This window comes from Dermacentor albipictus, unplaced genomic scaffold, assembly GCF_038994185.2.
Source record: "Dermacentor albipictus isolate Rhodes 1998 colony unplaced genomic scaffold, USDA_Dalb.pri_finalv2 scaffold_16, whole genome shotgun sequence".
Taxonomy (NCBI): domain Eukaryota; kingdom Metazoa; phylum Arthropoda; class Arachnida; order Ixodida; family Ixodidae; genus Dermacentor; species Dermacentor albipictus.
In genome coordinates this window covers 8,382,234-8,407,102 of record NW_027225570.1, presented here as the reverse complement: position 1 = coordinate 8,407,102, position 24,869 = coordinate 8,382,234, and the positions used below count along the sequence as shown (strand labels likewise).

The window sequence follows — 24,869 nt, the reverse complement described above, 5'->3', positions numbered from 1 at the left end:
TGATCGGTCTATAATTTTTCAAGTCATTGGCGGCCCCTTTCTTTTGGATTTGGATTACCGTTCTTCCAAGATTCCGATACGCTCGAGGTCATGAGGCGTTGCGTATACGGGGTGGCCAGTTTTTCTACAACAATCTGCCCACCATCCTTCAACAAATATGCTATTACCTGATCTTCCCCAGCTGCCTTCCTCCTTTGCATAGCTCCCAAGGCTTTCCTTACTTCTTCCGGCGTTACTTGGCGGATTTCAAATTCCTCTACATTATTCTCTCTTCCATTATCGTCCTCGGTGCCACTGGTACTGTATAAATCTCTAAAGAACTCCTCAGCCACTTGAACTACCTCATGCATATTAGTAATGATACTGCCGGCTTCGCGGCAGTCGCGGCAGGAAGGAACCGCGCTAAACTGGGACTCTGATATTTGCAGGTTGGTGTTTCCTCTCGCGCTCGTTTTTAACCACGTGTTTGCTGCCGCTGCAGCCACCCTGATATTCCTGTTGTGTGTGTGTTTTAAGTAATTTGTTCTTGCAACCAAAGTGTACGATGACCACAGATGTCTGCTTTTCCTGTAACGATACGTTCGCGTCAGGTGAAAGTTTTGTATTATGTGATGACTGTAACCAACGATACCATTTTGGAACGTGTGCTGCGCTAACAGAGAAGCAATAAAAGAAGTCAGCAAAACAGAAGTGGATTTGCGCAAGTTCAAAGCTATGAAGTGCCAAGGTGGAGAACCTGAATGAAAAGATGGCTAATGAGGAGGCAGCCGACATAAGGTTAATCCTAGTTAGTATTGACACGTGTACTTATCTTTATCGGGCAACCACGTTTTGCTGCCTAAGAAATGTAATCGCACAGCGTGGGACGCGCCTGCATGTATCCAAAGTTTACGGAAAGTTATCGATGCTTCTATCCGCTGTCTGTTGTCGCCGAACCTGATGTTATCTGATTTTATCGCGTGACGTGAATGGTGTAGAACTTTGTGGAAGGCACGCGGGTCGGGACGATTAGTCTGGAAGATTCGACGACTGCTCTATAAAAGCCGACGCGCTTGACCCGCTGATCAGATTTCCGATTATCGCCGACCGTGTTCACCGCTATCGTTGTGCTATAAGTGTAGCCTGTTTTTGTGGGCACAGGTTTGCCCAATAGAAGTTAGTTTTTTATTCCACCGTATTGCTGCTTTCTTCACCGTCACTACCACGTGAGAATATAAACAAAAAACTTGAATTGATGCCACTAAAAGTGACTGTGCCAAACATAGAAAGATCAGTGCAGCTGGTGTCAGCAAAATATGATGAAGTTTTAGAGTGACTCGCCACTCAAGAAAAGGACGCAAAAGAAATGCGCTAGAGACGGGAGGCCCTTCAAGTAAAAGCACAGAGAACAGAAGCAGAAAATGAAAAATAACGAAGTGAAATTAATGACGTTCAGTGGCGAGGCAGAAGGCTAAACCTTGGATTTTACGGAATTCAAGTATCCACTGATGAAAATCTGTTAAGCAAAGTGAATTCTGTGGCCGACGTGATCGGTTTGTCCAGGCTTGAAGATACAGACATTGAAGCTATGCACAGATTACCGTCCAAACTTGATAAAATTCCCGCAATAATTGCCAGATACGCAAGGCAAGCAGTGAGGGATCTGTGGTTTGAAAAAAGGCATAAACTGGAGGAGAGCAAATGTAGCGCTTCCATTATAAAAAAACTTGACAAACCGTAACTGTCAATTGATACAGCAAACAAAAGACTGGGCGAAGCCAAATGCGCACCAGTACGCCTGGCACAGAAATTGTAAAATTTTGATGCGGAAAGCCAATGGTGGTTCAGTGATTGTAGTGCGCTGTGCCCGTGATCTTCCTACATAATTCTCCCTATTACGTCTATGCCATGTGTCTGAGAGTTATTTTTGATGTTTGCCATGGCTAATCGCAGTTACCTTCTTCCTGATGGGGTGAGCAGAGTTGTAACAAGTTATAACAAAACTTCCCTCAAATATCTTCACTTAAACACCCGCTCACTGTGTAACAAGGAAACCAAAGTTAACGCTTTTATCCCTAGCTTTTTTTCGTTTGATGTCGTCATGTTGACGGAAACTTGGTGTAAAGACGACCAAAATAAGTACACGTTCTTCTCTTATCAGTCGTTTTCGTTAAAGTGATCCACGCGTCGTGGTGGGGGTGTTATGTTGCTGATAAAGCCGGGTGTCAATTGTGAACTGCGTGATTCGTTTTGCATCCTTTGCGATGACTTTGAAATACTTTCAGCACGTGTGAACAAACGCGTATTTTCTCTTTGCTATGGAAGAAGAAGAAGAAGACGCCGTTCGAAACGGCTGCGCTCACATCGGGCTACGCATGTTTGGTTTTTCGGGCGGGCCACCTTCTGGGACCGGCCCGAAACGATCACCACCAACTCCAAGAAGTAGTCCGGCGCCTGTGGAGACCAACTGCAGGTCAGTCGGACCATATTTCGGCATCTTACGGCCGATTTTCCACCTTCAGAACGTGGCGAGCTGCTAACCCTAACTTCAGTTAAAGAGCGGCGCCGGCAGGCGCGCGCGCATTTGAACATGGCGGCCTTAAGAACTCCGGCTGCGACATCGAACCCGCGACTTATTACAACGTCGCGCCTCGAAGAACAGATGGATTTCACTGCATCTCAGGTTGGTGATGCAACACCGCACCACGAATGCAATGAGGCAGCCACGATCAACAACAACATGCAAAGCGCTACCGTGGTCAACGAAACGACCGCAGAAGCCGGATGGGAGCGCGTTCTTTCCCTGAAGGAAAAGAAAAATCTCGCTCAGCAGCGCCGCTCCGCGCAAGGAAGCGCACTGCCATCAGGTCCGACTACCAACTCGTCTAAACCCATGGCGCATCGCGGGCACCCACGACTCAAGCGTCTTCCGCCGCTACCGAAGAGTGACCTGAAGGTGGTCATCAGACCACACCAAGGGCTACCACTCAAGAATGTTACCAGTCAGGCACTGGCAAGAGCCGTCATGGAGGCGTGCCAGGACAGAACCACTGACAACGATTTTATTCTAAGAATCAAGTCAGGCTCGAACATTGCAGTGATATCCACCCCGAATCGGGATACGGCCAAGGTCATGCAAGCCATTAAATCCTTGAACATCAACGGACGACAACACCCGGTCAATGCGTACGTTACGGCAGGAGAAGACACGACGCGGGGAGTAATCCACGGGATAGAGGCACACACCCCTTCTGACGTGCTGCGATCGAACCTACGTATCCGAACGCAGGGACTGGAGTTGATCGACGCAAGAATGATGGGCGACTCACAAAGTGCCTTGCTCACCTTCTACGGCAGCCGAGTGCCAAGGTGTGTTTATTACTTCGGGGGAGAGAAACTCTGCACACCCTACCGAAATGCGGTACAATTCTGCCGTACCTGTGGCACCGTGGGACACCGCACCGACGTATGTCCACAGCCCGACGCGCAGGTGTGCCGCTCGTGCGGGGTGCGGGATCCTGCCGATGGACACACGTGCACCCCCAAATGCTCAATTTGTGGGTGGGATCATCCAACGGGTGACCGCCGCTGTCTCAAAAGACTAAAGCCAGTCAGGCATATATAAAGACCACGGCCAAAGAAACCAACGAAGACCCAGCTACGGCGGTTCGCCACCGAAGACGAGGACTCCGAGCTGGAGTTCCTTCCAGCCATGGATCGTCGCATCCGCTCCAGAACCCACTCGCCATCGAGGAGCCGATCTTGTTCCGGGCAGCCGGGCCAGAGGAGACGTTCGGCATCCCGACCCAAGGTGCCTCAGCAGCAAGATCAGACAAAAAAGAAAGAGGCCCCAAGAAGCAAGTCACCAGGGATCGTACTGGCATGCAGCACCCCACAAGATAATCAGGTGAGCTGGGCGCAAGTCGCATCTCCCACTGCCAATCCTAAGAATACACCTACACCAATCACACAAAACCCAGAGTACAAGAAAATAGTAGAAGAAAGCAAAAGACTTCGAAACAGTTTAGCCGAGCTACGAGCCGAGTTTGAAGCTTTTAAGCGCATGGCAAACAACAGCACATCACAGCAACCCACACCAATTGCCGACCACACTTCCAAATCACCACCGCAGACATCACTGCAACAAAGTACCGCCTCCAGCGCTCATTCGTTAACGCTGGAACAGTTAGCACAAAACATGCAACTAATGTTCGCAGAGCTACACAAACTCAAACGAATGGTAGAGGGTGTGCAAACAAAAGCCGCGGCCGTCCCCCGAAAGAGGGTCAGTCAAAGTCCGGGAGCTCCTACCAGGACACCGAAAGCTATAGAGCACACTGATAGCGACAGTAATATCCCTGGATAACATGGCAAACAGCACAAAGACCGGACACATTGAAATCTGGCAATGGAATTGCTGCACGCTACGGACTAAATTGGCTAATTTCAAGCACTACATAGAATCGGCGCCAATCCCTCCCGACGTTATCTGTATTCAGGAAATAGGGAAACAAAATCCAAAACTCGAAGGGTACGAGCTTTATGCTCACCCTGACTACCCTCAAGTAGCCACCTTTGCCAAGAAGGATGTCACGATTAGCGTAAATTATTCTTTTCGGGAACCTATTGAGCACCAGATAATCACGATTTGGCCGCAGAAAAGGGGCAAACCTAAAACAATTATTGTCAACGTTTACAGTTCTCCCAGAGAAAAACAGGCGGATTTTGAAAACGTGGTGGCCACCGCGGTGCGACTCGCTCAAGGTAGGGACAAATTAATATTGTTAGGCGACTTTAACGCACAACAGTCAAACTGGGGCTACCATAGAGACAATCCCAAGGGCATATTGTTAGCAGACGTTGTAGAGCGCTACGGACTTTTCCAGCTAACTCAACCAGATCTCCCAACGCGAATCGGGAACAGCGTGTCCCACGACACTTCCCCCGACCTCACGTTCACCAACAACGAAAGTGAGACGCGATGGACGAACCTAGGTGAATACCTAGGAAGCGATCACTTTATCTTAAGCATATCGGTTAATGCAGCCAGGATTCGAAGAGCTATTGGCAAGGCAAGGCTATCCGACTGGACCAAATTTCGGGAAAAGCAGAAAACAATCGGCAGCATAACAGACGTAGGAGAATGGGCCGAGCGGATCCGAGTTAATCACTCTAGGGTCACAAAAACAATTGAAACGACAACGGAGGCTCCAGCCGTGGATCGTCACCTCTTGCATCTCTGGGAAGCCCGAAGAGGCCTCACAAAAAGGTGGAAAAGGCAGAAGCTTAATCGCAAACTCAGGATACGCATAGCTCAGCTAGCGCAGGAAGCTAACGAATACGCACAAAAGTTAAGCGACAGCAATTGGCGTCAGTTCAGTGACTCGCTTCGGGGCACGTTGACTACAGAGAAAACATAGCGCATTCTTCGAAGTATGATTGACCCGGGAGGAACAAAAACAGTCGCGAATCGCACTCTCAAGCTGCTTGAAAACGAGTTTGAAGGGCGGGAAGCTGACATGATAGACAAAATTAAAGAGATGTACGTAAGAACTGTACCGACCGGACAATCCACCAAACCCGTTTACGAAGGTCAGGACCAACCGGAAGTGGACGCCCCCATAACCTTTGAAGAGGTTTACGCAGCGGCACACTCCTTCAAGAAAAACACGACCCCAGGGATAGATCAGGTCACGAACGCAATGATTCGCAATCTAAGTGACGACACGCTAAAGAGCTTGACCAAATTCTTTAACGACACGGTCTGGACAGAGGACGGCATCCTTCCAAAAGAATGGAAGGAAGCAAAAATTATTCTTATTCCAAAACCAGGTAAGCCTCGTAACATCAACAACCTTCGACCCATCTCCCTAACGTCGTGCGCGGGGAAACTCTTTGAAAAGGTTGTGCAGGTCCGGCTCTCGAACAACATAGAGCTAAACAACATGTTCGCCTCCAACAACCAGGGGACCTACGGGGACAAGCAAGAAACCCTTCAAAAGGCCATAGACGCAGTCGTGGAATACGTGAGGGCGGCGGACATGGCATGCGCACCCGAAAATAATGTACAGCGCAAAGGACAAGGACAGTGATAGACGACATACACAGCGCTGTCTATCACTGTCCTTGTCCTTTGCGCTGTACATTATTTTTGATCATGAATTACCAACTAGCCCAAGCAACCACCCTAGCACCCGAAAAATCGGAATTCATTCGGGTGCGTGCGAAATACGCAAGAAAGAAGGACTGGGTGCCGCTCACTCTGACTCTCGACGGGGCGCCAATTCGTGAAGTGGAGACACTCAGAATATTGGGGATGTGGATACAACAGAATGCTGGAACATCTCACACCCTACAAAAACTAAAGGCGGTCACAGGAAACGTGGCCAGAATGATAAGGAGAGTGGCAAGAAGCAGAGACAGCCTAACTGAGGGAGAGACCATCAGCCTGGTTCACGCATTCGTAATTAGCCGACTCACATACGCCCTTCCATATCAGGCCTTGACAAACCAAGAGATTAAACAGGCAAACGCAATAATAAGAAAAGCCTTCAAAGCCGTCCTTGGTCTTCCCGAATGCGCTAGCACAGAGAGATTCGAGGGACTGGGCCTGCACAATACTTTTGACGAGTACGCAGTCGCGACGTTATATGCCCAGAGAGAACGACTTTGTTCTTCAACTCAGGGCAGGGAAGTATTGGCGAGGTTAGGCTTTCCCCTGAGACCCCAGTATTGCGGAGAGGAAACGGCACAGATATAGACCGCAATGTTCGATCGCACATCGCGGTGGCCCGAATTCCCAAAAACATGCACCCCAAGTACCATCCCGGACGACGCAGAGCAAGGGCAAAGACCCTTCACAAACGTTTCGGCATGAGACCGGGGGTGTATTATACGGATGCCAGTCGAGCCAGCTCAGACACTTTCACCATAGTTTCTACATGCAACAACAACATAACAACGGCATGCTTCAAAACCGCCTCGGCATGCGTGGCAGAGGCTGCAGCCATCGCCTTGGCCATTCAGGACGCCGAGCGCCAAACCAATTCGGCTGTCATATTATCGGACTCACAAGCGGCTTGCCGCCTGTTTTTACAAGGAACGGCACCCAAATCAATAATCAAAATTTTAGGCACTCAACTAGAGGGGCACCACACTATCGTCTGGTGTCCGGCACACGAGCGACTGGCAGGAAACGCTAGGGCAGACCGTATTGCTCGAGGTTTGAACGTCCGAGCAACGGCATGGCCTAGCGATGACCTTCCACCGAATTCTCGTGACATCCTCCTGCAGCAAAGGCAGGAGCGGAGACGTTTTGGACATCCTCACTCCGATTTAAACAGCCAACAGGAGAGGGACTGGCGTCGTATTCAGACGAATACATACCCCAACCTGCACCACTTACACAGAATACACCCCACGAGGTTCACTGACGAGTGCCCGTGGTGCACAGACACACCCACACTAAAACACATCACATGGGAGTGTCCCAGGAGGCCTCCGCACATAGACAGTCCCATATTACACGAACATCCACTAATGAGGAATAGGCAGTGGGAGGCATGGCTTGCGGACGAGGGTCGGGAGAGCCAGTTGGCTCTTCTGGACCAAGCCCAGCGAGCCGCTCGTGCCAGTGGGGCCCTGGAATAGGGGCTCCAACCATCGTGCCTTCTTTTATTTACATTAATTAAAGTTTTACTCTCTCTTTCTCTCTTTGCTATCGGCCTCCTGATGTAAATGCTCCGAACTTCTTTCACTTTTATGAGCAATTCCTGGATTTCATTTCTTACGATGGTTACTATGTGATTTGGGGCGGTGATCTTAATGTTGATATGCTGGCAAATACTAATCTGCAAAAAGCAATGGAAACGCGCATTACCTCAATGGGTTTGGGAATACAATTACATTACCCACAATAGTAACAAAAGACTGGTAAACATTACTTGACCTTTTCATAAGAAACATTGACAAAACGAATCTCACGACGGCAGTTGTATCATCCGATCTTAGTGATAACCTCCCAATAATTCTCATGATACAGAAACAAAATCTGGAAGCCCGTAAAATGCGACAGCGCGTTGTCAACCCATTACGAAGGCTGGTCTATGCAGTTTTACAAACGAATTACTGCAGTCTGGCTTTGAATGGCTTCTGGAAACAGAAAATGCTGATGACGCATACAACAGGTTTATTAATGAAATAACGGAGATTTGTAAGAAACCTCTCCCGCTAAAACGTTTACGCTGGGTAGAAATATTCGTAAGCCCTGGATTACACACGCACTGCACAGCAAAATTAACTGCAAAAAGTCGCTTTACCATAGCTTTGTTAAAAAAAAAGATACGAATCTTCTCAAGAAATATAAAACATATCGAAATAGGCTAAACAAAGCGATTAGAACGAGCAGATCTCGTTACCTATACTCGGAATTCGAGAGTTGTTTATACAGAAGTGATCAACTGTGGAAAAAACTATATACCTTTATGAGGCCTAAAAATCGACACCAGGTAAGTGTCAGGATGGCAGGGAAGTCAGCCGTAACGCACTTGCCAATTTTTTTTTTCATAATCACTTCCTTGAGTATTCTGATTGCGGAGTATTTAATGAGTTCATGGACTTCATGCCTGCTCACAACCAACGTTGCGCTTTCCTCAGTCCAATAACCGGATCGGAGGTGGTGTCAGTTTTTTCCTCTCTTAAAAATAGTCCAAGCTGTGACGCAGAACTTCAGCAAATTTGTGCAATTAAATATGTTCTAGACATTATGTGCCCCTGTATAACTTACATTTTTAACATCTGCTTGTCGAGCGCCTCATTTCGGAAAAGAATGCAAATTGCAAAAGTGACTGTACTGTACAAAAAGGGTGATGCGAATGACATGAGTAATTATCGACCAATTTCTGTACTACCCATATTCTCTAAGGGATTAGAAAAAGTTATCCATATTCGAATGTCCAGCATCCTTGATAAACACAATTAAATCTCACCTGCACAGTTTGGATTCCGCAAGAACAAATCTACGGAAATGGCGTTACTTGAAGAGAAAGAATTTATTTTATCACATTTTGAAAAGCAATGTTACTACTGGGTATTTATGTGGATTTCTCTAAAGTCTTTGACTGTATTCATCACTGTACACTACTTCGAAAACTTGAAATATGTGGAATCCGCGGACATTTCCTGCAACTAATTCAGTCATACCTCAGTCACCGGCAACAGTTTGTAAAAATTGAATCATATCAATCTGGCTTAATATCTATCATTGGAAGTGTTCCCCAAGCGAGAATTCTGGGTCAACTGTTCTTTAGTATTTATATCAACGGCCTTACAAATATCTGTGCAAAATTAAAATTTATTTTATATGCGGATGACGCCAGTAATTTTATAACAGCTCCCGATTGTAATCAACTTGTAAGTGCACTCTCTCCTTATAAACCTGAAAAAATGGTCAATAGCAAACCAGCTGAAAATAAATGTTAATAAAACAAAAGCTGTTATATTTAGGCCGCAATCGAAGCAGTTCAACGCTCCAGTAAACTTAACGTACGGGGGCGAACCACTATAAATAACCTACGTCGTTGGCGTAACTTTTTCCAATAATTAATATGCTTTGGGATAAGGACATTAACACTGTTTTGACAAATTTAACTCGTGTAGTTGGCGTTTTATCTCGCCTAAGAGCATACCTGTCATTCAAGGTCAAACTTCGTCTTTATAATTCATTTTTTTACTCTCATCGCAATTACTCTTTATTAGTTTGGGGCACAACTACTCAAACTAACTGACACAAACGTTTTTCCCCAAGAAAAAAATTGTCAGACTGCTTTATAACTTACCATATAACATGCCATACACACAGTTCTTTTTCGAAAAACAAACATTATACCAGTAAAAAATATTTATGACTATAAGCTAAGACAGCCTCCAAACGCAAAGTATTTGAAAACAGAGCGTTTCTGCGCGTCTTATCATCACTAAAAGAGAACATTTCCATGCACATTACCCGGCACAAAGAAAAATGGAATGTTATAACTTACCCTTAGGCTAACTACTCTACAGAAAAACTGTCCTTCGCCCTGCCCACTCTCCTGAATAATTACAACAAAAGTTCCACCCACATGTTAAAAATAACTAATGCTGCAATACGGCAACACTATGTAAAAAGTATCTACTCTTTCTAAATGGATCATTTTTGTCTTCATTCCTAGTGTGCATTTCGGTGCCTATGTATGTTTTCGATGTTCTTTCCTCTAACCTTTTTACTGCCGCCTTGTAGAGGGGGCTGTGGGCCCCTGTCAAGCTGTCATTTGTTCGTGCAGCTTTTACCTGCAGCCTCCTCCATCTTTCCTGGTGGGAAATAAACATTATTATTATTATTATTATTATTATTATTATTATTATTATTATTATTATTATTATTATTATTATTATTATTATTATTATTATTATTATTATTATTATTTCTCTTAACGCGTACATCTGATTCCTGCCTATTCCAAGTTTCTTCTTCTCTGGTTTTAGGCTTCCTCCGTTCCTGAGAGCGTGTTCAATTCTATCCATATTATACTTCATTATGTCAGCTGTCTTACGCTTGTTGATGAACTTGGAAAGTTCTGCCACTTCTATTCTAGCTGTAGGGTTAGAGGCTTTCATACATTGGCGCTTCTTGATCAGATATTTCGTCTCCTGCGATTGCTTACTGGTATCCCATCTAACGGAGTTACCACCGACTTCTATTGCATACTCCTTAAAGGGGCCCTGAACCACCCCCCGGGCATGGTGAAATAACACAGTCCGCGGGTAGCATACGCTCTTGTGAACATCTCAGCCAAGTTCTGCTGTCGTACGCGGTCCGTGGACCTCGCAAGCGGAGCGCAAAGTCACCTTTTTCTCAAACGCTCTCGTTTAAACAAAACCCATGCTCCTCGCTCTTTTCCGTGTGCTTTATTTCGTCATAAAGCACACTCCAATACGCGGCTGCTATTGGGTGCTGCGCTCGGCTAAACCGCGGCCGCCGCGAGGTGCCGCCAAGAGTCCAGTGGCTAAACGCACTGCGGATCTCTGAGGACAGCCAAGTTTGGCTTACGTTTAGCGCGGCATAGGGACCAAATCGGAAATTTGAACTGCGCGCCACCATGACGTCTTCGCCGTAGCCTTCGCAGTGCAAAGCATTCGAGAAGGAAGGGGAGCACAGCTGAGGCCGTATTTTGCCGATAACTCCTCTTCTGCTGAACGCATTGAAGTACTTTTTGCGGCAAAGTGGTTCTGAAATAGCCTATCTTCACTTCAGATGCATTTCTCCACTTCGATAAAAAATGGTCCATGGCCCCTTTAATGATGCCCATAAGATTGTTCTTCATTGCTTCAACACTAAGGTCCTCGGCCTGAGTTAAGGGCGAATACCTGTTCTGTAGCTTGATCCGGAATTCGTCTATTTTCCCTCTTACCTGTAACTCATTGACCGGGTTCTTATGAAAGTGAAAGTGACAGTTTATTTTCTTTTCAACGAAAAGAGGGCGCCAAGACAAATGGCAAGAGCCTGACAAGGTCCCGGTCACCCGTAAAACAGCTGGCATTGTGCATAAGCACTTCACAACAAAATACACAATGAATTTCTCAAGCATTGTAAAAGCATGAAGCAGTACGTTGAGATGCACAAAATTTGTACAAGAAAATAATAAATTGAATACACAACTTATCGTATTAGTGGTGTAAAGACACAATATCTTTTTTTAAACAAACATAATAATATCAGTCCTAAAACACAGAAACAATATCAGAGCTTACAACATGTGCGTTATAGAAAAAAAAAACATTTGAAAGGTAGTAAAATAAATACAAATCAATACAAAGTATGTCGACTAAATAAATGTATCATTCTGTTTGTTCCAATAGGTATTATTTAATTGTAGATTTAAAGCGTTTTTGTGGAAGGTAATACTCAGTTCCAAAGGGAAAGTTATTTATTACCGTGGGAATCTGGTAGCTTAGTGTTTGCTTGCCATAATTGGTGCGTGTGATAGGAACAAGCTTACGTTTCGTCCGAAATGTATAACGGCTGCTGGAATTATCTGGGCAAGAAAAGAACAATCTATGGTGATGGATGTACTTAAGTAGACAGAAGTTGTATACTTCTTTTACTTAAGGGATGCCATATTTCTGAAATAGCGGTAACCTAGGTAAATCTGAAGGTCTGCCATGAAACCCCCAATGGCACGCATAGCGCGTTTCTGAATTGAAATTAGTTTGAGGTAATTGCTGGACGTCGTAGTTCCCCATACAAGGATACAGTAAGATAACCTTGAGTAGAGAAGTGCGTAATACATGGATATCTTTAACCAGGGGGGCAACAAATGACATATCTTATACAAACAGCTGACTGTTTTACTTAAATCAGACATTAATTTGGTGGTATGAAAATTCCAAGAATGATTCTCATTGAACCAAACACCAAGAAATTTCTGGTTTGAAAAACGTTTTACTTCAGTATGCTCGCAGAAAATTTTCAGAGCGATACTTTCTACTGTATTAATAGGCTGAAAAATTATATAGTTAGTCTTTGATAAATTGAGGCTTAGCCTATTCGTCAATAACCAGTTATGTCTCTTTCTTAAATATGCATTTGCCGTAGCCTCCGTTTGGGACAAGTAGTGGGATGAAAAAAATATATTCGTATTGTTAGCGTACATGACCACATTAGGCGATTCGGATATGCTAGCGATATCATTTATGTATACTAAAAACAATAACGGTCCTAATATAGATCCTTGAGGAACACCATGCTGAATTGCCTATTTCTCTGAGGGTATGCCATTAACTTGAACCTACTGCAATCTGTTATTTAAATAGTTCTTTAGCAAGTCAGATGCAATACCACGTATGCCATAACTGTTGAGCTTGCGTAGCAGGGTGTTATGATGAAGGCAATCGAATGCCTTTCGGAAATCTAAGAAAAGACCAAGAGTGTATTGTTTCATTTCGATATTCTTAATAATTTTTTCTTTTACTGTTAGAAGCGCCTGCTCTGTTGATTTGTTTTTCAGAAATCCATACTGCGAGGAAGTAATAACACTGAACTTATAGAAAAAATTCTCGAGACGAGTATTAATGACACCTTCAAAAACTTTTGATAAGACGGGTAGAACAGAAATGGGTCTATAATTCGATATGTCATTCTTTCCCCCACTTTTGTAAACTGGACATACACGTGCTATCTTCAGCTGATCTGGGTACACTTCACTTTCTAACATACGATTTGCGATGTAACACAAGACGTCACATATTAAAGAAGATACATGCTTCAAAGGTACCGCTAGTATACCATCATGCCCTGGTGAAACATGATATTTACCTTATATAATAATGAAGCTATTTCATGAGTAGTAGTTGGCATAAGCGCAATAGAATTTTGTATGGGAGTGATTAGATTAGAAAGTGCGTCTGGTACTGAAGACGTACATACAGAATCTGCTACATTAATGAAAAAAGTTTTGAAAGTGGTTGCGAGGTCAGAGCCTGTAAGTTCGCCATTGGCTGTCATAATAGTAAGGGGCGGGTCCGGATTACATTTATTAGTTAAAAAGGCAATTTCACGCCAAACTCTTCTACTGTCAGAATGTACTTTGGTAAACCGGTCAATATAGTAAATAGATTTAGCTATCTTAACATCCTGGTTAAGTTTCAATATAGTAAATAGATTTAGCTATCTTAACATCCTGGTTAAGTTTATTTCTGTATTTTTTAATTTCAATGAGGGTATTGGCATCATGGCTCTTGATAAACTTGTGATACAAATGGTTTTTCGTTTTAATTCTTTCGTATAGTTCCTGAGTCATCCAAGGCGTTTTGAACTTTTTGCAAGTTTTAGTTTCCTTTAGTGGAAAGGCAGTGCCGTAGCACCAAAGAAACTGATTAATAAATGCATTATACGCTTTGTTTACGTCAGTTATATCGTACACATTATCCCAATGTGAACTTTCGACTAATGGTTTGAACATACTCAACGTTTTAGCATTATTTACTCTGTATAACCGTGGGACCTTCACATCTGTGTCGTGAATGACAGGCAGGAAGCAAAAGCTTGTCAAATGATCGCTGATGTCATGGGACAGGACACCAGAGAGAATGTTGTTAGACACCAGATTTGTAATACAAACGTCTAGTAGACTACTGTTTCAACAGTTACCCTTGTGGGTAAAGATAAGCAATTCCAGCAGGCAAATGATGCAACGGTATCATTGAATTGCGTTGCACATGAATCGTTCGACAATACGTTAATATTTATGTCACCCATAATAATGAATACGCATCCAGTAGAAGTGAGATACAGGAGTAAATTTTCAAGGAAGTCGAAGAAGTGCTGTTTGTTACCGGTGGGAGGTCTGCATATTGCAACGACCACTACATTTCTAGTAGATACAGTAATGCATTCCGCATTATAATCTATTATGCAAAATTCATCTATTACAGAATGTTTGTAAAATTTATTTACGTACACAGCAAGACCACCACCCTTGCAGTGAAGCCTTGATAATCCACTATAAGTGTAATTGTCAAAGCGGCGATGATCCTCATGGGATGTTAGCCATGTTTCTGTAAACGCCTAAAAATCAAATTTATGCTTTATGGACGCAAAAAACAAGTTCAGATGGTCAACCTTGTGTTTGATACTTCGAGAATTAAAATGAATAGCACTGACCCCTTTCTCTAGAGAGCCGAGCTTCGTTTTGAAATCTTCAACATTATAGCCAGCACAAGTTGGCTCGCAGTTCATGGAGGTGCGACAATCCATCTTAGGAAACCGACCTTACCTAGTCATTTTTTCCAGATCACCATGATCGGTGATCTTCAGAGCGTCAATCAGTTCGCTTTGACGTGCGAACACCTTACCCCCTATAGTCCAGAGATATTTCCATGACACTAATTTCTTACGTGCAATGGCAGCACCTAACAACTGCTTATTAAACTGAGATAGATGCTCATTAACATAGACAGCCCCTCCACCCGAGGAACCAAACATACTGTTATTAAGTCTCTGTTTCCTTGCCTTAGAAAGGAACGTGTTCCTTTTTTCTCGTCGAACAAAACGAACTATAATGTTCGGCTCGTCCGAGTTCCGAGTGGGAATGCGGTGCATGTATCGATGTCTAATTCACTGACTGGCTCGCCTACAACTTCACCAATTTGTTTTATGACATCAACAGGCTCTGAATTTCCCTTGACACCCTTTACTTCCAAATTGTTGAGCCTCGTGTACTGTTGTAGCTCTTCAACTTGTCGTGTCAACCGCTTGTTCTCGCTCCTCAAACCTTCATTACACTTAACAAGTTCGCTGACTTCTTTTCTCAGTGCCTTAACCTCAGAGGTGATCTTCTTCGTCTCATCGCAAGTGTCGCTGCAGAATTTTATGCTCTCTTTCGCAGAACGAAGTTCTAATCTCATTTCAGGCTTAAAATCGTCGAAGGCTTTAGCTAAATCCTTAGACATATTAGAAAAAGAAGAATTACAAATTGAACAATAAAAAGTGGGAACTGTAAGTGTGACAGCAGTGCGCAGTGCGTAAAAAGAACAAGAAGTTGCTACTAGCGGGTGCTTACCTGCAAAAGCAGAATACTTTTAGTAGATGCTCGCGCGGCCTGCGCACTGGTGCCAACTAAGAGGACAGATGAGGGTGCGCGCGCTTTTAAAGACCGAGGGCAACAGCTGGCCCACGCCGATTGGTTGATCGATACTTGTAACACCGATCAGTCGGCACGCGATGAACAGAGGGTGCTCCTTGCGGTGATCTACGGCGCTAGCTTCGTGACAGCACAGTTGCAGTCCGAAACACACTTGGTTCCCTGGATCAGCTGCAGCCCGAGATATGGATCCTTTCGTTGTCTCTGCAAAGCACAGCACCTTTAGTAGATGCTCGCGCGGCCTGCGCACTGCTGCCAACTAAGAGGACAGATGAGGGTGCGTCCGCTTTTAAAGACCCAGGGCAACAGCTGGCCCACGCCGATTGGTTGATCGATACTTGTAACACCGATCAGTCGGCACGCGATGAACAGAGGGTGCTCCTTGCGGTGATCTACGGCGCTAGCTTCGTGACAGCACAGTTGCAGTCCGAGATACACTTGGTTCCCTGGATCAGCTGCAGCCCGAGATATGGATCCTTTCGTTGTCTCTGCAAAAGCAGAACACCTTTAGTAGATGCTCGCGCGGCCGGCGCACTGCTGCCAACTAAGAGGACAGATGAGAGTGCGTCCGCTTTTAAAGACCCAGGGCAACAGCTTGCCCACGCCGATTGGTTGATCGATACTTGTAACACCGATCAGTCGGCACGCGATGAACAGAGGGTGCTCCTTGCGATGATCTACGGCGCTAGCTTCGTGACAGCACAGTTGCAGTCCGAGATACACTTGGTTCCCTGGATCAGCTGCAGCCCGAGATATGGATCCTTTCGTTGTCTCTGCAAAAGCAGAACACCTTTAGTAGATGCTCGCGCGGCCTGCGCACTGCTGCCAACTAAGAGGACAGATGAGAGTGCGTCCTCTTTTAAAGACCCAGGGCAACAGCTTGCCCACGCCGATTGGTTGATCGATACTTGTAACACCGATCAGTCGGCACGCGATGAACAAAGGGTGCTCCTTGCGGTGATCTACGGCGCTAGCTTCGTGACAGCACAGTTGCAGTCCGAGATACACTTGGTTCCCTGGATCAGCTGCAGCTCGAGATATGGATCCTTTCGTTGTCTCCGCAAAAGCAGAACAACTTTAGTAGATGCTCGCGCGGCCTGCGCACTGCTGCCAACTAAGAGGACAGATGAGGGTGCGTCCGCTTTTAAAGACCCAGGGCAACAGCTGGCCCACGCCGATTGGTTGATCGATACTTGTAACACCGAGCAGTCGGCACGCGATGAACAGAGGGTGCTCCTTGCGGCGATCTGCGGCGCTAGCTTCGTGACAGCACAGTTGCAGTCCGAAACACGCTTGGTTCCCTGGATCAGCTGCAGCCCGAGATATGGATCCTTTTGTTGTCTCTGCAAAAGCAGAATACTTTTAGTAGATGCTCGCATGGCCTGCGCACTGCTGCCAACTAAGAGGACAGATGAGGGTGCGTCCGCTCTTAAAGACCCAGGGCAACAGCTGGCCCACGCTGATTGGTTGATCGATACTTGTAACACCGAGCAGTCGGCACGCGATGAACAGAGGGTGCTCCTTGCGGTGATCTACGGCGCTAGCTTCGTGACAGCACAGTTGCAGTCCGAGATACACTTGGCTCCCTGGATCAGCTGCAGCCCGAGATATGGATCCTTTTGTTGTCTCTGCAAAAGCAGAATACTTTTAGTAGATGCTCGCGTGGCCTGCGCGCTGCTGCCAACTAAGAGGACAGATGAGGGTGCGTCCGCTTTTAAAGACCCAGGGCAACAGCTGGCCCATGCCGATTGGTTGATCGATACTTGTAACACCGATCAGTCGGCACGCGATGAACAGAGGGTGCTCCTTGCGGCGATCTACGGCGCTAGCTTCGTGACAGCACAGTTGCAGTCCGAAACACGCTTGGTTCCCTGGATCAGCTGCAGCCCGAGATATGGATCCTTTTGTTGTCTCTGCAAAAGCAGAATACTTTTAGTAGATGCTCGCATGGCCTGCGCACTGCTGCCAACTAAGAGGACAGATGAGGGTGCGTCCGCTCTTAAAGACCCAGGGCAACAGCTGGCCCACGCTGATTGGTTGATCGATACTTGTAACACCGAGCAGTCGGCACGCGATGAACAGAGGGTGCTCCTTGCGGCGATCTACGGCGCTAGCTTCGTGACAGCACAGTTGCAGTCCGAGATACACTTGGCTCCCTGGATCAGCTGCAGCCCGAGATATGGATCCTTTTGTTGTCTCTGCAAAAGCAGAATACTTTTAGTAGATGCTCGCGTGGCCTGCGCGCTGCTGCCAACTAAGAGGACAGATGAGGGTGCGTCCGCTTTTAAAGACCCAGGGCAACAGCTGGCCCATGCCGATTGGTTGATCGATACTTGTAACACCGATCAGTCGGCACGCGATGAACAGAGGGTGCTCCTTGCGGCGATCTACGGCGCTAGCTTCGTGACAGCACAGTTGCAGTCCGAGATACACTTGGCTCCCTGGATCAGCTGCAGCCCGAGATATGGATCCTTTTGTTGTCTCTGCAAAAGCAGAATACTTTTAGTAGATGCTCGCGTGGCCTGCGCGCTGCTGCCAACTAAGAGGACAGATGAGGGTGCGTCCGCTTTTAAAGACCCAGGGCAACAGCTGGCCCATGCCGATTGGTTGATCGATACTTGTAACACCGATCAGTCGGCACGCGATGAACAGAGGGTGCTCCTTGCGGCGATCTACGGCGCTAGCTTCGTGACAGCACAGTTGCAGTCCGAAACACGCTTGGTTCCCTGGATCAGCTGCAGCCCGAGATATGGATCCTTTTGTTGTCTCTGCAAAAGCAGAATACTTTTAGTAGATGCTCGCATGGCCTGCGCACTGCTGCCAACTAAGAGGACAGATGAGGGTGCGTCCGCTCTTAAAGACCCAGGGCAACAGCTGGCCCACGCTGATTGGTTGATCGATACTTGTAACACCGAGCAGTCGGCACGCGATGAACAGAGGGTGCTCCTTGCGGTGATCTACGGCGCTAGCTTCGTGACAGCACAGTTGCAGTCCGAAACACGCTTGGTTCCCTGGATCAGCTGCAGCCCGAGATATGGATCCTTTTGTTGTCTCTGCAAAAGCAGAATACTTTTAGTAGATGCTCGCATGGCCTGCGCACTGCTGCCAACTAAGAGGACAGATGAGGGTGCGTCCGCTCTTAAAGACCCAGGGCAACAGCTGGCCCACGCTGATTGGTTGATCGATACTTGTAACACCGAGCAGTCGGCACGCGATGAACAGAGGGTGCTCCTTGCGGTGATCTACGGCGCTAGCTTCGTGACAGCACAGTTGCAGTCCGAAACACGCTTGGTTCCCTGGATCAGCTGCAGCCCGAGATATGGATCCTTTTGTTGTCTCTGCAAAAGCAGAATACTTTTAGTAGATGCTCGCATGGCCTGCGCACTGCTGCCAACTAAGAGGACAGATGAGGGTGCGTCCGCTCTTAAAGACCCAGGGCAACAGCTGGCCCACGCTGATTGGTTGATCGATACTTGTAACACCGAGCAGTCGGCACGCGATGAACAGAGGGTGCTCCTTGCGGTGATCTACGGCGCTAGCTTCGTGACAGCACAGTTGCAGTCCGAAACACGCTTGGTTCCCTGGATCAGCTGCAGCCCGAGATATGGATCCTTTTGTTGTCTCTGCAAAAGCAGAATACTTTTAGTAGATGCTCGCATGGCCTGCGCACTGCTGCCAACTAAGAGGACAGATGAGGGTGCGTCCGCTCTTAAAGACCCAGGGCAACAGCTGGCCCACGCTGATTGGTTGATCGATACTTGTAACACCGAGCAGTCGGCACGCGATGAACAGAGGGTGCTCCTTGCGGTGATCTGCGGCGCTAGCTTCGTGACAGCACAGTTGCAGTCCGAAACACGCTTGGTTCCCTGGATCAGCTGCAGCCCGAGATATGGATCCTTTTGTTGTCTCTGCAAAAGCAGAATACTTTTAGTAGATGCTCGCGTGGCCTGCGCACTGCTGCCAACTAAGAGGACAGATGAGGGTGCGTCCGCTTTTAAAGACTCAGCACCGCTGAGCTTCTTAATGATACAGGCAGCAGCAGCAGCTTACGACACGAGCCGATACTATAATGAAATACAAGTGACGATTCAGCCACTGCACATGGTGGGCGCGAATCCCAAGCCTGTGGGGTTTGACGCTCCGTTATATAGGCAGCGGTGGCATAACAGCAGGGGTTCACGCAAAGTAACGTTTAATATGAACTCACCACCGTCGTATTGCAGTAAACGCTGAAGAACTTAAACATTCGTAGTCAGCATCACCGCTAATTATCGTTGATCGAATGAAACAACACTGAAAGCTTTGTTTACGTCGATTTTCACAATGTGTGGGATACGCATAGTTATTTTCTCTGCTCCGTCTGTGATGAGAGTAAAGTACTCCGTTCAAGTGAATATAGTGATACAACTCTGCAACATAGATTAATATGCTAGTTATAAAAACTGAGCATGATGTAGTACTGTAAAATAAGATTTAATTATAAATTACATATGTAATATTTAGCGGAAATTGTCGGGACTTACTGAGCCAATCTGTCGAGTAGCGGTAGGCATATATTGTCACGTGGTGGTGACGTTGAAGAACGTAGTAGTAATACTGTGAAAGACAAAACTAACTTTTATTGGGCGAACCTGTGCCCGCAAAGACAGGGTACACTTATAGCATCACGATAGCGGCGAACACGGTCGGCGATCATGAAAAATCTCATGAGCGCGTCAAGCGCAGAATTTACTTCTGCGAGTAAGACAATACATAGCTAATTTCTAATCATATCCTTGCTGACAAAATTGTATCTTCTTATCTTTATTTAGAAGGTGCTGTCTGGCACGGAAAACGTGAACAAATCATTCTTGTATGGCATGATGAAGAGTTGGATCGGCAACGGGCTTCTTACAAGGTAAGATGCGACTGCTGTTTGTTTTATCACTTTTATTTGTGCGAAGGTATCTCCTATGCCTCGTTAACCACATTGTTGAAGTGCCGCGACAATTACTTTACAATTACTTCTTGGCACGTAATAGGTTCAGCGCTAGTTAGGAAAAATCGTCCATGACTAGTTTATACAAGAGGCCTGATCGCGCTGCTCAACATGTTTACGAACAACTAACCACCAAGTTGATTGATTTCTGATTTTCTGTTTTTCACTGTGACGCAACAGCAGCAGTGATTTTACGCAGTGTAATGGCGTTGGTCGTAAAATCGAGCGAAAGTGGTATCCAACATTTGCAGCCGATTTTGTTGATAGTCTACCTGTTGCAAGACACACCTTGCGCTCTAAGATATTCCGTGATCTTTGAGTTCACATTGCCGCGGAGCTTACCAAAAATCGTAGTTGGCATTTTATCCTCCCGATTGCTTTCGTTCTAGTGCGTGTGATGCCTGCTATTACTTGGCAAAACGCAACTGTGACCCTCCAGGCCTCAGGGCCATGCGCTCGTCCAGTCTGCTTCTAGTCTCTGTCTGTATCACTTCGCGCCACAATTCGAGATCATGTTACCGAGATCATGTCATGTTCGAGATGTTACCGTACCAACTCGCCCAACTTTCTATCGTTTTGCTCAGGACATGCTCTTCATATTTTAAATACGTGTCGGTGTGTCGCCACATTTGCTACAAGGCAAAATTCATTTGCTCTAGCCTAAATCACGTGCTACGAGTAGGAAACAACGGTTTGGCAACAACGGGCCGAAAAGTCCAACAAGTTTATTCTCTTTTCTGTTCTTTCTTTTTTGGTGTGAGAAGAAGATGACCACACGTTGTCCAAAAACTAGTTTGCGCTTGTTCATTACATGATTCCGAATCTTTGCATACCGTCTAGCGTGACAATAGGCAAGTTTAGAAATGGCGTCTCCATGGCGCTTCACGAGTCTAAATACTCCTTTTTTACGCCTATTTTATGTTCTTTTGTATGCCTGGTTGATCGAGCTTTGTTTGTGCCCCCTATTGATAGAAATGCATAACGTCGCCGATAGTGCAATTCCTTACAGCCACATTTATTACATCATATAAGGAACACGTGCCGAATAGATGCTGTCAGATTCAAGTGACAGTTAGGGCAAGGCGGGTGGGATTTCGTGCGAAATGTGAACTAAATGTGACGTTACGTAGACTCAAGACTGACGCTTGTCGTACAGGTCTATGGGACTTCACTGTAGATAACAATGTCCCTACCTTAATATGAAGCAACCTACATCTGCCCATAGGAATTATCGCGCAGAGTTATATTTGACGCTTTCTAGCACAAGTTTTTCCGCGACAGCTTTGACCACAATCAATTTCTCTACGAACAGTATCATCTTTCGCTGTTTTTGAAGGCTCTTGTCCTTTAACATCAGCTGCAAGACAAGGGAGAACACTTCTGACTTACAAGAAAGTTAAAAGACTGCCTGATTTTGACAATTTCCAGCAATATCAACGAATGAGTTGGTTTACTATTTCTTCATCTCTACAGATATCTTGAAACAAGTCTGAGTTTGTAATTAAATCAGGTAAAGCAGACTCATTTAAACTTTTGGTGGACTACTCAGCACAGACGAGTTTATCTAAGCCAGAAAGCTGCTTGGAAAAACATCCACATAATCAGAGTGTACAAGGTTCGAAGGGCTATAAGTTCATTGCACATGTCTTGGAAGGAGTTGAAGATGCGCTTGCGTTTGAGGTTATGTGCGGCAATGTAAATTTCAATAAAGTACAGTTGAAAGTCCAGCGTCCGTCCGTGTCTAAAACCTTTTCCTTGTTTGCGCGTCCTTTGTGTTTCGCTGGTACCCCTCTTTTTTTCAAATTAAATGCATTTGTTTTACCGTATATGCGCATTAAACTGAACTGATTATGTAATATGCGTGAAAAAGAGTGGGGTGTTTGCAGTTGTAACCGGGTTCTTTTATTAGTGCAAATATGACATAAGCACACAAGAGCCATGTTGCGGAGGGTATATAATGGCGGCAACAGAAGGTCTACTTAATTTGTGTAATGTTTGAGTTTATACCGTAGTTGCGGGATATGAACCGGGCTGCTCTATTTTGTGTCATTTAATGCCGTCATATTTATTAGGTAATTTTCATTAGGGGACCACATTGGAGAGGCGAATTTTCTAACTGTGCAAAATGAGTATTTGGAAAGCGAATTTTCGAATGGTTGGTGGGGCATTTCGCAAGCCGCGTCGTAGATAGCCAAGCGTAGATCACTCTTCGCAGCAACACGTGTGTACACACACACACACACAGACACACACACACACACACACACACACACACACACATATATATATATATATATATATATATATATATATATATATATATATATATATATATATATATATATATATACATATATATAAACAAGCAGATCCCCGCAGGGGCGTCTGCGTCAGCAGTCGTTTGGTGCGTTGCGACACCACACGTACCCGAGCACACGAGGGTTCGACCCTCCCGCGTCACACCGTGCGCGGCTTAGCCGTGTTCGGGGAAAGGGGGATCCTGGGGGTTGAGCCGAGGCCGCGTGTTTGGACCTTTAAGGCCCCTCGGCGGAGGCAACACACCTCTTTGGCCTCTGCTTCACGTAAACGGCACCCCCGGACTGACCCACTCGGGGGAAATCGGTAGTTGCCTTTTCCTGCTTTTCTTTCTCCCTCCAATCTTCGTCTTTTTCTTACTTTTCATCTTCCCTGTCTTCTCCGAGCATCCGTTTACTTGCAATTTTTCCAGGCAGCAAGGGTTAACCTTGTGTGAATAACCAACCTAGGTTATCTCATATTAGGTTAGAGTGATAACATACAGCTGGTGTTTGCAGGACCTGTTTTTACAGTCCCTGTAACGTCCCCTTGTAGGGCTCCACGGTGGGTGGCTGGCGTTATTGCCGAAAATTACATTATTCTATGGCTAGTTCCTTCCCTCTCCTCCCAGATCTCCCTCAGAAAAGAGGGCGCACCGAAGATGTATTTCAGTTTTTTGGACGACAAATACCCAACTTCCCGCGATTTTACGTCATTCATTTGGAAAAGTCAGATAAACAAGCTCGCACAATCTCCCCATTTCAAGTTTCGAAGTCTTTAACTGAGGCTCTTGGTCCAGGTTTCAAGGCATCAAGGATGGCAAGTGGAGATCTCCTTTTGGAGCTCCGTGGTCTGAAACAATACGAAAAGTTACCCAATCTAGTGTCTTTTGGAGACTTTCAAGTGATAGTGACTCCGCTCCACACTATGAACAGTACACGCGGCGTTGTCTCAGATGATGACGTGCTTCAGCTGGCAGAGGCAGAGCTCCTAGAGGGCTTCAATGAGCAAAATGTTGTAAATGTGAAAAGAATAAAGATGACGTGCGATGGTAAAGAAATTGCGACCAAACACCTAATTCTCACCTTCAATTCGAATGTCCTGCCCGAATCACTTGAGGCCGGGTATATAAAGCTGCGTGTCAGGCCTTACGTGCCCACTCCACTCCGATGTTTCAAATGCCAGCGCTTCAGTCACAGTTCGCAGAGCTGCCGGGGCCGCTAAACATGTGCGAAATGCAGTGCCCACGAGCACACCACTGAAGCTTGCGGAAATGCTCTCCACTCTGTAAATTGTGACGGGGAGCACGCCACGTACGCGCGGTCGTGCCCATCGTGGAAAAAAGCAAAGGAAATTGTTACAATCAAAGTCAAGGAAAACATAAGTTTCAAGGAAGCACGCAGGCGTGTTTCATACCTGCCCAAGAAAACCTTTGCCGATGTAATGCGTCAGGGGGCAGCGTCACAACGGCCTCCGGCGGCTGTCCGACCCACAAGCAGTGAGTCGGCAGTTACGCCGTCTGCCCCCACGGTGGTTGGAGCTTCCGCCAACCAAGCAGAAGAGACCTTCGACCCCGAAGGTGGGCGCAGCCGAGGCTGCCCCAACCTCCCCGGCCCTTTCCAGCGCTGGCAACGACCGGCGCAGCCAAATCCCTCAGGGAGCCCCATCGACCTCCGAGCTGGTGGGCGCAGGGGTCTTGCCCTCCGAGGCGGGATCCTCCCTGGTAACTTCTCGCTCGCAAGAGCACGTGTCCGGCGCCTCACAAGAGGCAATGGACACTACACCTATCCTCAACGCGCACCAAGCGCCAAAGGGGCGGCGAGGTTCTCTCGAACGCTCCAAAAAGGGGCACATCCCCGTTACAGAACCTGGAAAGAGCTCTGTAAACTAAGGCATCACTTCCGTTTCCGTACACACAGCACCAATTTACTCTAAATATG

The 24,869-nt window shown here is 46.2% G+C and overlaps 1 protein-coding gene across 1 annotated transcript in view; it reads left to right on the top strand.

Moving 5' to 3' along the window:
* The window catches only part of LOC135901682 (cytochrome P450 4V2-like), a 152,393-nt gene that overhangs the window by 25,849 nt on the left and 101,675 nt on the right, over nucleotides 1-24,869 (top strand). The window contains exon 3 of the mRNA XM_065431527.1: nucleotides 20,468-20,553. Within this exon, the coding sequence (XP_065287599.1) occupies nucleotides 20,468-20,553 (86 nt within the window). The remainder of the gene's footprint in view (nucleotides 1-20,467; nucleotides 20,554-24,869) is intronic.